The sequence below is a fragment of the Rana temporaria genome, chromosome 13 (genome assembly GCF_905171775.1).
Source record: "Rana temporaria chromosome 13, aRanTem1.1, whole genome shotgun sequence".
Taxonomy (NCBI): domain Eukaryota; kingdom Metazoa; phylum Chordata; class Amphibia; order Anura; family Ranidae; genus Rana; species Rana temporaria.
This window is the reverse complement of record NC_053501.1, coordinates 87,602,681-87,617,538: the sequence shown is the minus strand read 5'-3', so window position 1 is coordinate 87,617,538 and position 14,858 is coordinate 87,602,681. Positions and strand designations below refer to the sequence as shown.

General features: G+C 47.4%; 1 protein-coding gene across 1 annotated transcript in view; it reads right to left on the bottom strand.

Annotated features, from left to right (window-relative positions):
* Positions 1 to 14,858, bottom strand: part of LOC120920832 (cholinesterase-like) — a 215,595-nt gene that overhangs the window by 68,185 nt on the left and 132,552 nt on the right. Inside the window, exon 3 of the mRNA XM_040333169.1 lies at positions 1,950 to 2,113. Coding sequence (XP_040189103.1) covers positions 1,950 to 2,113 — 164 coding nt within the window. The remainder of the gene's footprint in view (positions 1 to 1,949; positions 2,114 to 14,858) is intronic.

Below are 14,858 nucleotides of genomic sequence, written 5' to 3'. Positions count from 1 at the left end.
GAGGAGAAGGAGGCTCACCACGCTGCTGCCGAGAAAAGCTGTTCGTCTGACAAAATGACACATGTCCTGAACTAATGCAAAGTTAAGTCAGCCTTCCAGAGGGGGAGGGGGGTCATGCCTACGATTTAGTTTGCTTTGAACGATTTTGGGGGAGAGGAAATGTTCTAGGGGGCACTTTATGACTTATGCTGCAAGGGGGCTTGGATATGAAATCCACCCCCTTAGCACATATCCCCCCCAAATTAAAGATGTTGTCTGCCACAAAGGGGGTGGCCCTTGGCACCCCACGATAGATGTGCAAAATTGCTCCAGGTGCCCATACTAATGCCCCCTTTCCAGGCAAGTTAGCAAAGTGTGGGTTCCAGGTCGCAGGTCCACGTTCACACTGAAAAACAAAGGAACACGCTGTGTTGCAATTTCAGCCCAATTATCTCCGCACACTCTCTGACCATCTCCTGTACCATGTCTGCAGTCTCTAAGGATGAGTTCCAGCGTTTTCGCAAAGCCCACGTGCAGAGCCCATCAGGAAGTCAGCACTGCGCTGCGCTAATCACAGGCAGTGAGACATTGTCCCGTTGCGCAGCTGCAGAGATCGGGAAATGTCTCACTGCCTGTGATTAGTGCAGCACAGTGCCAACTTCCTGGCGGACTCTGCACTTGGGCTGTGCGAACACGCCAGAGCTCATCCTTCTCTCGAACCATCTCAAGTAGTATGTCTGCAGTCTCTAACCATCTCTTGTATCATGTCTGCAGTCTCTAACCATCTCGTGTATCATGTCTGCAGTCTCTAACCATCTCTTGTATCATGTCTGCAGTCTCTGACCAACTTCTGTATCATGTCCGCACACTCTCTGACCGTCTCTTGTATCATGTACGCAGTCTCTGACCATCTCCTGTATCATGTATGCAATCTGTGACTATCTCCTGTATCATGTCCGCACACTGACCATCTACTGTAGTATTTCTGCAGGCCCAGACCATCTATTGTATTATGGCTGCACAGTCTCTGACCATCTCTTATATCATTTCCTCACAGTCTCGTAGTGCAATATAGGATGAAACGAGAGCCATCAATCTGGAGCCCAGAGAGGACCATTTGACTGAGCCCTGCACGGTGCACCTGAGTGGTGGTCAGTAACAGCGTAGTGAGGCCAGTCTGAGGGGATGACTGATGTAGGGGGCAGTGAATACAGTAAGGTAAGGCGACACTGATATAAAAGGTTCCCCGTTATATCAGTAACCCCCCCCCCCCCTTACCTTAGTGTGTTCACTCTGGGGAAGGTGCTCTATGGTGACCAGAGTCCTCCCCACATTAGTGTTTCCATTTTAAATGCAAGTTGGAACTCTGTGGACAATGACATAAAAGGGAACTCTGATGTAAAGAGGAATGCAGTGGACTCTGATATAATGTGATCTCATTACCAGAGCCCCCCTTACATTATAGTTCCCTCTTACATCAAAGTCTGCAACATTCCCCCTTACATTAAAGTTCCCCTTGCTGTGCAAGGAGGAATCCTGCACACTCTGATGCAAGGGGGAACTCTGTGTTGGGTTATATTAACCTGACCTTCATGTAAATAGAGAAATATGATCTTGACTCTTGTTATACCTTAAACATATTGCAAGTAGCAGCTACACAAATGTTATCTATTTTTGTGTGTGTGCGCAATTTATATTTGATCAAAGAAGAATTGGTTAGAGCGAGTTCTAGAAACTAATTCATAGTTCATAGAATTTAAGGCTCTTCATATATGCAATTTTTAACGCTTGAATTATTTTTCCCATTATGGAAGTTAGTGGGGCCTCATATCTAAGGTTTGCCTAAGGCCTCACTAAGCCTAGAGCCGACTCTGACTGCAGGTTTCTATACCAACTGGCTTTTACTGACCTTCCTACTTTATTTTTAAAATGAATTTGGCAATGTTAGTTCAAAAATATAAATATATTACCTAGTTGTCTGGCAAGTTTTGGAAGGACAGAATTCATCAACCGACAACGTTTAGAATAAAGATTATTTTTAACTTCCCAGGAACCGGTCTTTAGGACTGCGTATGTTTCATCTTCATTGGTGTAAAGAGGCCAGGTGAAGTTGTATTCAGCATTATGAGGTGTTCTGCAAATAAAAGAAAAAAAAAGTGATGATTCTGTGGACACATGACCCATAGTTGCAATAGGTTTTGTGTTTAAGATAAAACAGGAGAAAAAGTGTATATTTGCAGCAAAGATATAAACTCTCACCATAGTTCTAGTTGCTGCTGGTCCCTTAACTATGTTTGGGCCAGGGGTTCTTTATTGTACTAGCCAATTCTACAATAGCTTGAGGGAAATAAGCAAATTACCTGTAATGCCCCATACAGACGGTCATTTTTTGTGATGAAAAAAAAATGACGTTTGAAGTGATGAAAAAAAACGACATTTTTGAAACTTCATTTTCAAAAACGATGGAGCATACACACCATCATTTTGAAAAATGATGAACAAAGTGACGGCACTCTAAAGGGGAAGTTCTATTCGCCTTGAGGCTGCTTTTAGCTGGTTACTTGTTAGTAAAAGATGATTCGTGCTTTTTTGTCTGTTAAAGCGTGATGAATGTGCTTACTCCATTATGAATGGTAGTTTTACCTCCCGTCTCAAAACTTGCTTCTGGGCATGTGCGGGTTCAAAAACGTCGTTTTGCCCACACACTATCATTTTCATTGACACAAGAAATGAATTTTTTTTTGGTCGTTTTTCTGAAGACATAAAACGACATTTTCCCCACACACTATCATTTTAAATGACGTTTTCAAAAACGTCATTTTTTTTCGTCACAAAAAACGACCGTCTGTATGGGGCATAACACCCTTTCATCACCAATAGCACAAGGCAAACCTATCCAATACAGGATCAGGTGAAAAATTAAGGAAAACAGAAGAAAGAAGAAACAGCAGTGACCAAAAGAACCAGCTAGCTGCATATATTACAGTTTTATTTTTGGGTATGAATAGGCTTTATTGGAAAAATTATTGCTACTCTCCAAAACCATAATCTTTAAAATCTCACGGGTGCATCCTATATTAATGGTTATTTGTAAAATAAAGATTGTATAATAAAAATATCACAAAGTGAGGGCAGAATCCCTCTAATGCCGGGTACACATGAGAGGATGTGTCCTCCGGACCGTATCCACGGATAAATCCTCTGGCGGATTTTGATCTCCTGGTTGTACTAACCAGGAGATCAAAATCCCCGCGGAATTCCGTCCGCGGTGACGTGTTGCGCCGTCGCCGCGATGATGACGCGGCGACGTGCGCGACGCTGTCATATAAGGATATCCACGCATGCGTCGAATCATTACGACGCATGCGAGGGATGTGTTCGGACGGATCGATCCGGTGAGTCTGTACAGACCACCGGATCGATCCGCTGGAGCCGATTCCAGCGGATAGATTTCTTAGCATGCTAAGAAATTTTTATCCGCTGGAAATTGGTCGGCCCGAAATATATCCGCGGATAAATATCCGCTGGATCGTACACACCAGCGGATCTATCCGCTGAAACCGATCCGCGGATCAATTTCAGCGGATCGATCCTCTCGTGTGTACGGGGCCTGAGATTTCCCCTTTCATCTTAGGGCAATAATTTTTTATTTTTTTCACCTGCTTTCTCCTCAGCGAAAATGGTCACTAGTACAAACAGTGTTAAAAATTGTGAACCATCAATGCGATCACTGTGCGTGCGAAGATGATGCCATTGGGCTGAATTCAAGAAGCAATTGCGCCTGTGTAACCATAAGTTACACAGCGCAATTGCTTACTTGCCCCGGCGTAATGAATGCTCCTGATTCAGGAACCTCGTTACGCCGACTGCAGCCTAAGATATGCGCGGCATAAGGCTCTTATGCCCGCATATCTTAGGCTGCATTCTTGCGATGGCCGCTAGGTGGCCTTCCTGTTGTGCTCAGCGTATAGTATGCAAATTGCATACTAACGCCGATTCACAACGTTGCGCGAGCCCTGCGTACGCAATTTACGTCGTTTCCGTACGGCGGTTTTCGCGTAAGGCTGCCCCTGCTATTAGCAGGGGCAGCCAATGTTACGTATACCCGTCGTTCCCGCGAAATTTTAAATTTACGTAGTTTGCATAAGTGAATCGTGAATGGCGTCCAACACTTTGAAGCAAATGACGTCCTTGCGACGTCATTTGCCGCAATGCTTGTCGGGAAAGTTTCCCGACGGAGCATGCGCTCTACGCTTGGCGCGGGAACGCGCCTAATTTAAATGATTCCCGCCCCCTACGGGATCATTTAAATTGCGCGCGCTTACGCCGGGCATTTTGCCGGCGCGTCCACGCAATTTACGGAGCTACTCCATGAATCAAGGGCAGCGCAGTAAATTTGCCGTTTTTTGCCCTGCGCCTCCGTAAAAATAGCGCAATTCTACCTGAATCCAGCCCATTGTGTAATACTGTGAATAATGATAGGAAGATTTTTTTTTTTTTTTTATATATCTTAATCATAATAGTGCAGCACAATAAAGTGTTATTAAACCCACAACAGTAAAATGTGTCTGTATATGCAGTAAAGCATGCTTTTTTTTACCAACTGTGGAACCTAAGGTGTTAATCCACCGCATTGTGTAAAAAAGGCTGTTTGACCCTTTCTTCCACTTTGTAGTCACTCTGCACATGCTCAGTTTGGGGTGTATTGCTAGAGAGTTTTTTTCTTTGGGAGCGTGCAGGAGATTGGCCCTATGTCAATCAGCACTGTCCAGACAGAGGCTCAGGGGTCCTGCATCCTCATAGGACACAGTCAAACAAAATATCCTGCGCTCAACAGTAGTGTGAATGGAAGAAGCTCGATATTCCTAGGTCTCCCAGTACATGCACATGCCTTGCTGCCCTCCAAGGGTCAGGGGATACCCAATGGGAAAGTGAGAGGGCGCACCAACCTTGTACATTACCCAAGTAATATTTATTAAAATCAAAAACTAAGGAAACATACTCACAAAAACAAGTGGATAGTAAAAATAGGATTTTTTAATACAGCTTGCCTGTAAAATCCTTTTCTTGGGAATACATCACGGGACACAGAGCCTTAATTAATGGGTTATGTAGTCACCACAGGTGATTGGACACTGGCAAACCCAATTAGAATCAAGTTCCTCCCAAAATGGAGTGTACCTCAGTTTTGTAGTTTTTGCCGATCAGAATAAGACCGCTATCGAGCCAGAGGATCTATACTGCTGCCTGCAGCACACTACGCCCGAAGGCGGCATCCTCGTAGCCTCCAACATCTACCTGGCAGAATTTAGTAAATGTATAGACCGAAGACCAAGTAGAAGCCTTACAGATCTGAGCCATGAGGCCTGGCACTGCCCATGAAGCACCAACTGCTTTAGTCGTGTGTGCTTTCACCTGAAAAGGAGGGATGTTCCTTTCTAAACCATAGGCCCCAGGGGCGTGGCTTAGCGCATGGCGGAGTAAGACGCTTCTCAGCAGAGCTCCCACACACACCGCCTGACAAACGGCAATTTCAGCAACTGCACACTGGAGATAAGGTTGGTGATGGGCAGGAAGGGAGGGGGAAGAGACTCACCACATCCCCGATCCGGGCAGGGATGGCGAAATCGGCCAATTCTTTCAGAAACTCCGGCCGGAGCAGCACGGCGTCCCCCAGCCCAAGATGACGGCGGCCCACTTCTCAGGGACACACGCGGCCTCTCACGGGTCCTCTTCTCAGAAATCCACCTCGGCCATGAAAACTAGGCAGAGGGCCAGCTCTCCCCCAGATTAGGATACCGGCTCCATCCAGCCGGCTTGTAATTCCCCTGACTCGCACAGATCCTATGCAGGCTGGGCCTGTGTCCAGAGGATGGAGCGTTCTTACAAGCAGGAGATATCAGAGCTGTGCCGGGATGTTACAGATAGGCTGGAGGAGGTTGAACACAGCGTGGAGGAGACTATTTCCACACTGCAAGCTCATGAAGCCATTTTAAAATGACCATACTGCTCAGATCCAGCAGCAGGGCCAGGCGCAACAATATACGGGTCCGAGGCCTCCCTGAAACAGTTGAAACTAAAGACTTGGCCCCGTGGTTATTGCCATATTCAATGATCTGCTCCAGAAGGACAAAGAGGATCCAATAGAGCTTGATCGGGTCCACAGAGCCCTAGGGCCCAAGAATCCCAACCCGGACCACCCCAGAGATGTAATCTGCAGGGTCCATTTCTATGCTGTTAAAGACGCCATCATGCAGGTGGCTCGTACGCAGGAATCCATTCACTTCAATGAAGTCTGCATTCACCTCCTGCCTGATGTTTCTAAACTGACTCTGGACCTTCGCAGATCCCTGAAACCCCTGACTGGGGCACTGCAAGCCAAGCATATCAAGTACTGGGGATTCCCCTTTCAACTTTCTGCCTCTCATGATGGGAAGCCGGCCATCTTCTGCACGCTGGGTGATCTCCCCAAATTCTTAGGGACCTTTGAGCTGCCCCAAATACCTCTGCCGGACTGGCCATTACGAGCTGCTACCCCTGGATTACAACTCTCCTCCGGCTGGCGGAGACAAGCCAAGAAGCCCAGACGTTCCAGGTCAGAGGCCCCCTTGCCACCCGCCGATTTAATGGACATAGCCCTCCTCTGGTCTCTCTCTTTTTTTTTTCCCTCTTACAGGTTTTGGACTGCCGAGCTGTTTCCCGGTTGGATTCTCGGGTTTGGTTGGAGCACTGCACTATTGACTGTTTCTGAACCGTTCCACTGCGGTGCTTTCCTACTGTCCAGACCCTGGATTATCTAAATTTTCAGGTTATCCTTGGTGTGTATAGTAGCATTGCTCAGGACCCCTTGGGCTGCATGAATCTCAGGGTATATGCTGTGGGCTCACCCCCCCTAGCGTGGGCATATAGTGCATGCTTCTCTGTCGCCTAGAGGGGTCCCAGAATATTCATTTTGACTGCGTTCCCCCACTTAGGATATTCAGCTGCCATTGAGGTATTAGCTGGAATGTTGCTAGCAACGACATTAGTGCGGCCCTTTCGGCCATGTGGTTTCTTTTCTTCTTTCCTTGTCTCTTCCTTCTCTCTTTTTTGTCTTTCTTCTTCGGGCCTCTTGCCCGACTCTGTCCCTTCTTCCCCTCCCAACCCCAGAAGGCGGTGTGTTCATCCCTCCCTGACATCTACTTGTTCCTCTCATTGCTCTACCTATGGCTACACCTACCACCCTGATGGTTTCTTCCCTAAATTGCAGGGGCCTCAATGTGCCTGAGAAAAGGAAGCAGATCTTATTCCATTTTCACAAGCTATGCGCCCAGATCCTCCTTCAAGAAACCCATTTCAAGTCTGATTCAATCCCAAAGCTTTTCTATAAACACTACCCCACCTGGTTTCATAGCACCAACCCTTTGGCTAAATCTAAGGGGGTTTCTATAGCTTTTCATGCTTCATTCACGCCAGATGTTCTTCACTCCTATGTGGATTCTGCTGGGAGATATATATATTTATTAAGCTGTCCTATAAGAACGTGATTTATACTGTCATTAACGTTTACTCTCCTAACCAGGACCAGCTGCAGTTCTTCTCCTCCGTGACCTCACGCCTGAGGAAGTTTAGCACAACCAACATGATCCTGGGTGGTGACTTCAATGTTGCTCTGATGCCCCGCGTTGACACGTCAACCGGTAAGTCCTCGCTATCCTTAGCTACCCTGACCAAGCTGCGTGCCCTTTTTTCTGACCTCTCACTGACTGATGTTTGGAGGATCCTGCACCCCTCAGCCAGGGACTATACGTATTACTCCCCTGCACACTCTTCGTACAGCAGATTGGACTATATTCTCATCTCACAGTCCCTACTTGATCTTTCCCCAACGGCCTCTATTGGCATCACGTTGTGGTCGGATCACGCCCCCATTCACTTTTGCCTGGGGAGGGTCCCTTCCTCCAAGCCCAGGTCGTCTTGGAGGCTCAATGACAACTTGTTGTCGGATTTGGCCTGTACTGACGATTTCATTCAAACTATTACACGTTTTAATGCAGACCACGCCCAAGACGAGACTGATCCCCTGACGAAATGGGAGGCTTTAAAATGTGTCCTTCGGGGCAAACTCATCCAACATGGGTCCTGGCTCAAAAAAGCCCGGAGGATTGACAAAGCTCGACTTCTGGATACCATCACTACTCAGGAGGATTCCCACAAGCGTTCCCCGGATGCTGCCAAATTGGTAGATCTGGCTAATGCTCGGAGGGACCTCTTGCAAATAGTTACAGACAGTGCTCTAGTGGCCAGGGATAAGGGGCGTTTTACACACTACTCCCATGCCAACAAATGCGGCAGGCTCTTGGCAAATACACTCCAACCGCGTCAAACTAGGAAGCATATTCCCTTCATTGTCTCTCCCAGTAAGGGGAAATTAATTAATAATTCGGCCATTGCAGAGGAGTTCCGTCAATTTTATTCGGACCTCTACAATCTCCCCCCCCCCCCAAGTGCCCAGGCCCCTGACTCCGGAGAATGAGCCCCCAGGCGACATATCTTCTTACATCCAAGAAACCACTCTCTCACCTATTCCAATTGAGGAGGTGGAGGAGCTAGAAGCGCCTCTTACGGATGCAGACTTTTAACTGGCCATTAAGAAACGTAAAAACGGCAAAAGCCCTGGCCCAACGGGTAAACCCCCCGTTTTTATAAGACATTTGCACCCCAGTTAGCTCCCCTCCTAGCAAAGGCATTCAACGCTGTCGTCGGGACCCTCTCCCCCTCCTCTAACCTCCTTCTTGCTCAAATAGTAGTCCTCCCAAAGCCTAGTAAAGACCCGTCACATTGCCCCAACTTTAAGGCCGATCTCCCTTTTAAACATGGACCTGAAACTATTTACCAAAATACTGTCTGATCGCCTCTCCCCTTTACTCCTCAAAATTATACATGGTGATCAGGTGGGCTTTGTCCCGGGCCGGGAGCCACTAAGACGATACACCTGATTGCATACTCCAAGCGTAACCATATTCTGACCTGCCTTCTCTCTTGTGATGCGGAGAAGGCCTTTGATAGGGTCAGTTGGCCGTTCCTACAATCCACCCTCGCCCAATTGGGCCTAGGTCCGAAAATGCTCTCACGCATTATGTCTCTGTATACCAACCCCTCTGCTTCCATATTGGTCAACGGCGTCACATCAGGGACGTTTTCGATTAAGAATGGAACCAGGCAAGGGTGCCCCCTTTCCCCTCTCCTTTTTGCCTTAGCTATAGAACATTTAGCCCAGGCGCTTAGAGCAAACCTGAGCATACAAGGGATCTAGACCCCCTCGTCCCACTGTAAACTTTCCCTATACACGGACCATCTTTTGCTATATATCACCCAACCACATATCACCATTCCGTCCATATTAGCGGAGATTGTCCGGTTCGGTAAACTGAGTAACTATAATTTAAATTTATCCAAGACTAAATGTGTTACTGTCGCAGCCCGTCCTGACAGCCCTTAAAGGGTCACTAAAGGATTTTTTTTTTTTTTTTTAGCTAAATAGCTTCCTTTACCTTACTGAAGTCCTGGTTTCATGTCCTCATTGCTCGTTTTTGCTCTGATGTTGCTATAAAACTGCTCTGTTCTGGACACTTACTGGTTGTCTGGCTCCGTATGAAAAAAGTCATGGGAAAGTTTAGTTTTCCTAGCCATGACTCTCTATGGCACTGTCCAGCACAGAGGCATAAAATAACATGCAAAGACTAAACTACTTTCAGTTTCGTTTTTGCATCTAAGAGGCACATTATATGATTGATTTTTATCTATTTTTAATCGTTTTTAAAAGGAATCAGTTAACTATTATGTCTCTATACCCTGTAAACAGTAATTTCAGCAAAAAAAATGTTTTCCTTTAGTGATCCTTTAAGTATAATTTCTCTTTTCAATGGCAGATTAAATCTATCTCCTACTTAGGGACAGCCATCCTAGCTCACCTGTCAGAGATATATGCCCTGAATCACGGCCCTCTTCTGTCCAGACTTAAATGTCTCACGGAGGACCGCTTGGACTTACCGGTGTCGTGTCGTGGTTCGGGCGTATGAATACGTTGAAAATGGATATCTTGCCCAAACTGTTGTATGTGTTCCAGGCACTTCCGATAGCCCTCCCTCCCACCTTCTTTCGCACACTACGCTCTATGGCCATACGATTTGTGTGGAAGGGGAATCGCCCTCGCTCTCCCATCACTAACGGCGGTGCGGGTCTCCCTGATTTTGAATTGTATCATTCAGCAGTGGTATTTTCAAGGCTCCTGGAGTGGTTCCCTCGTTCGTTGGGTAAAATTGCCACCTCAATTGAACAGGATATGTCCCTGATCAACCTTCGGGCCCTCCTTTGGGGTCACGATAGGTTGCATCGATCTCTCACGGAGTTATCGCCCCTCACCAGAGACGCCCTGGCAGTTTGGTACCGGCAGAAGGCGGTTTGCGCTTTAACCACGGATCCGGGCCCAATGGCCCCCTTATTTGATAACCCGGCACTCCCAGAGGGTAGACTTGTCCTCCTGCTCAATGAATATAAAAAGGGATTCTTGGCCCACTGCACGGCAGTTTGTGAACGTATCCTCGGGTTCCTTCGTGATGAGCGAGGCCTCCACCCTCCCTAGAGTGACCTGGTTTACATGCATACACCTGACAGCCTACTGCAAACAACTTCATGACTCAGGACAGATCCATAGACCCTTGACACACTCTTTCCCTGATCTATAAAATGATATTAGGCCACACCCATGGTTATCTTCCTAGATTTAGCCGCGGCTTGGTCAGGGGATCTGGGGAAGGAAATCAGTGAGGCGGATTGGCAAAAGGCTTTTTTCTACACCCATAAATCTACTATCTCGAGTTATGCTCAGGAAAAGAACTACAAAGTGCTATCGCGGTGGTATCGGGTGCCGACCGCCCTCAGGGTCATGTTTCCCTCTGCTTCAGATTCATGCTGCTTCATGCTCAGCCACTGGTACTTATCGTCATATTTGGTGGGATTGTGATTTGATTCACCCCTTTTGGAACCAGATATTCCAAGTTTATTCAGATCTGTATGATAAGCCTCTCCATCCCTCTCCTTCTATTGCCCTCCTATCCCTGGTACCTTCAAATTCCAGAAGCATACCCTCCTTAGGTTTTGCCTCAGTGCTAGCAGACAACTGATCTCCAGACATTGGAAGTCATCCTCACCCCCAACTCTAGCTGAGTGGGTGAACGAGATGAATGGGGTGATGCTAATGGAAGAGCTGCAGGCCAAAGGCCAAATCCCTAGACAAATACGCCAAATTCTCCTTCACCTGGGGAGTATGGAGGCATTACTCCTCCTCGGACAAGCTCAAAAATAGACTGCCACCCAGCTTGAATGTGCTACCAACGTTAGCGCCTTTGTGAAATTTGAGAACAGTTGATGGGTGCACGTCGCAGGGGGGCCCGAGCACACCGTCTCCCCCCCCCACTCCTCTATTCCCTCCTTACTCTCTTTTCTCTGCCTTTCCACCTACTTGATCTACCTCTCCTCTATTCTTTTTGTCATCTTCCACAGACCGATTTAATCTGGCTAAGATTATCTTCTCTTTTTTGCATTCTGCAAATTCATCAGCCTGATACAGACCTTATGTGTTGTATGGACTTATTGCTATCTCATTGATGTTTGCATTTTTACCATTCTAGCTTATCTTTTCACTTCCACCTGGCTCCGGGCGCAGCAGGCTCCCAGAGGGGCGCCCGGGTCTGGGGAAGTCTTTGATGGTCGCAGAGTACCACGAGGTACTTATGCTTGTATAACCACTATTATTATATAGCAACGTTTGTACATACTGGATTTCATGATGTGGAATGTTTATGTTTATTATTCTGATGATCGGCCCGCCCAATGTTGGGCGGTCGGTTCCTGTATTCTTTTATTGTCTGTCAAAAATTGTTCTTCTTAATAAAATCTTATTGAACCTAAACCATAGGCCCGAATAATGACTTGTCGAATCTACCTTGCAATAGTGGATTTTGACGCTGCCTGGCCTTTCCTTGGGCCCTGTGGCAGAATAAACAGACAATCAGTCTTCCTTATCTGAGCCGTAGCTTGCAGATAAACCTTTACCGCTCTTACAACATCTAGAGAGTGTAGGCTCTTCCTCCGCAGACTGTGGATCTGAAAAAAAAAAAAAAAAAGGAAAGACAGTAGGGCCCAGATTCTCAAAGAAGTTACGCCAGCGTATCTCGAGATGCGCGGCGTAAGTGTAAATATGCGCCGTCGTATCTATGCGCCATACCCACAGAACCAGATACGCCTGAAAATAGGCTTCTTCCGATCGGTGTAACTTTTCTACTCTGGCGTAGCGTAGGCGCATATTTACGCCGGGATGCATCTTGCGCTCCCATTGATTTCCTATTCAAATATGCAAATGAGGGAGATACGCCGATTCCCGAATGTACGACCGCCCAACGCAGGCTACGCGTTGTGCGTAAGCTGTACGTCCAGCCTAAACTTGCCCCTCATAAAGCAGGGGCAACTTTGCACCAGACGTGTGCAGGTCAGCTGGAGAGCAGCTTCAGCAGCACCGTTACGGACGAGCTGAGCAACCACACTTGCAGGACAAGACTTCTGTATGCCAACATGCCAGGGGCATCCATGGTCATAGCACTACTAGTGTGCGCCCAGGAGCGTAGAAGGAGGATGAGGAGGGCACGGGAGAGGATATACCGAACGCGCGTTAAACATCTTTGGCATGGGCGATTCGGAGGTGTATCGTATCTTCAGATTCAACACTGATACCATCCAGGAAATAGCCACAACCCTGCATGATGACATCACCAGCAAGACACACCGCTCACATGCAGTGCAGCCACTGGTCAAGGTACTGGCTACACTGCATTTCCTCGCCAGTGGACAAGTGGAGTTGTGGCTGGGATGTCACAAACCAGCATGAGCAGATGTGTGCACCAGGTGTCCCCGCAATCCTCAGACACATGTCCCACCACATCATCAGACCCACCCAGGAGCACCTGCGGCTGAAGGCAATGGCGGATTTTGTCAGAATTGCAGGATTCCCACGCACCGTGGGGGCCATTGATTGCACACATGTGGCACTACAGCCCCCCCGTGACACAGAGCACATATACCGCAATCGGAAGCACTGGCATTCCATCAACGTACAGGTGATAGCCGATGCCCAATGCCTCATATGGCAAGTCCGTGCCAAACACCCAGGGTCCAGCGACGACAGCTACATATACCGTCAAAGCACCTTCCCAACAGAATTCGAACAGAACGTGTACGGGAACAGCTGGCTGGTTGGTGAGTGACATGGGTGTCAGGCATGACTGTCCTACCCCATGATGCAGACATCACGAGGGGCACATGCATGACTAACATCCTCCTGTCTTTTCCCTTCCAGGTGACTCTGCATATACACTTGGACCCCATCTCATGACTCCATTCCGGAATCCCCAAACCCCAGGAGAGGAAAACTACAATGCTGCACACATACGTACCCGTGGAGTGGTGGAACACACATCCCGTTTCCGATGCCTGGATAAGTACGGGGGGAACCTGTTGTATTCCCCATATTTTGTGTGCCAGATCATCGGGGAATGTTGCATTCTACACAACTACGCCATGAGAAAGGAGATTGACATACGTGATGACCTGACCCCCCAACCAGACCGAGGATACCTCGTCTGCTGAGGGATCAGCAGTCAGGAGATGCCTCGTGGAACGCATCTTTACACATTAAACACACACATTCATCATGGCACAAGGAGAATGCACGCATGCACACCACTGTGGTCCCTAGCACACACACCCCACATCCTCATCACATTGGATTAGCCCAAGTACACCGCACGGGACTTGGGAGCAGCAACGCCGCGCCAAGGCTCCAATTATGTTGCTGTACATTCATACACCATTCACATGGCTAAGGGTGACACCCCTTTGCCGGCAGGAGTGACACCCCCCCCCCCACATTCACACATCAGTCACACTAATCTGCACGCCTCACCGTGTTCATTATTACCAAAAAAAATAAAACACTCTTCACCAGAGCTATAAAATAAAATAAAACACTCTTCACCAGAGCAAATAAAGAAAAATAAATACAATTATTTTCCCTGGCAGCTGCCACGCCCACGACCACGGCTCCGCAACTGCCCGGTTGACGGTGGGAGGTGGGGGACATGAGGTGGAGGAGCATCCACCATGGCTGGAGGCCTGCCCTCTAATGCCATGGCTATATGCCTAAGAAGGCTGTTGGTCTCGTTCTGCACTTCCACAATGGCAGCTGTGTGGCCCTGGACGGTCTCATTCAGGGTCCGCACCTCTGCCACAAGGGTAGCTGTGGTGGCTAAGGATGAGCCGAACACCCCCCTGCAAAATGTTGTATGGGGCCCCCCCCCCCTCCAAAAAAAAAATGAACTAATGCCATTGAACAACACATTACTACACTCATGTGGCACAGTACCCAAGCAACAGCTTATATTAATTTTGAACAGCAAAACAAAAATATAAATAACCATATAATAAATAAAGAAAGAAAAAAAATTGTTTGGGTGCAAAATCCCACGACTGCACAACTGTCAGTTAAAGCGACGCAGTGCCGAATCGCAAAACGTGCTCTGGTCAGGAAGGGGGGGGATTCTTCTGGGGCTGAAGTAGTTAAAATGACTAGGCTAGCATACTTCAGTAAATCCTGACAAATACCGTACATATGATTCACATAGTGGGAATGACACAGTATTTGAAATCTTCAATACGTTTGTAGAGAGATAAATGTATGATGTTTACCATTGCCACTATTGCTATTACTGCTGATTTTTTATTTTTTTTTGCCATTTTTTCTACAAGGACAAAAATAAAAATTCTCACTCGAATACAGGGTTTTT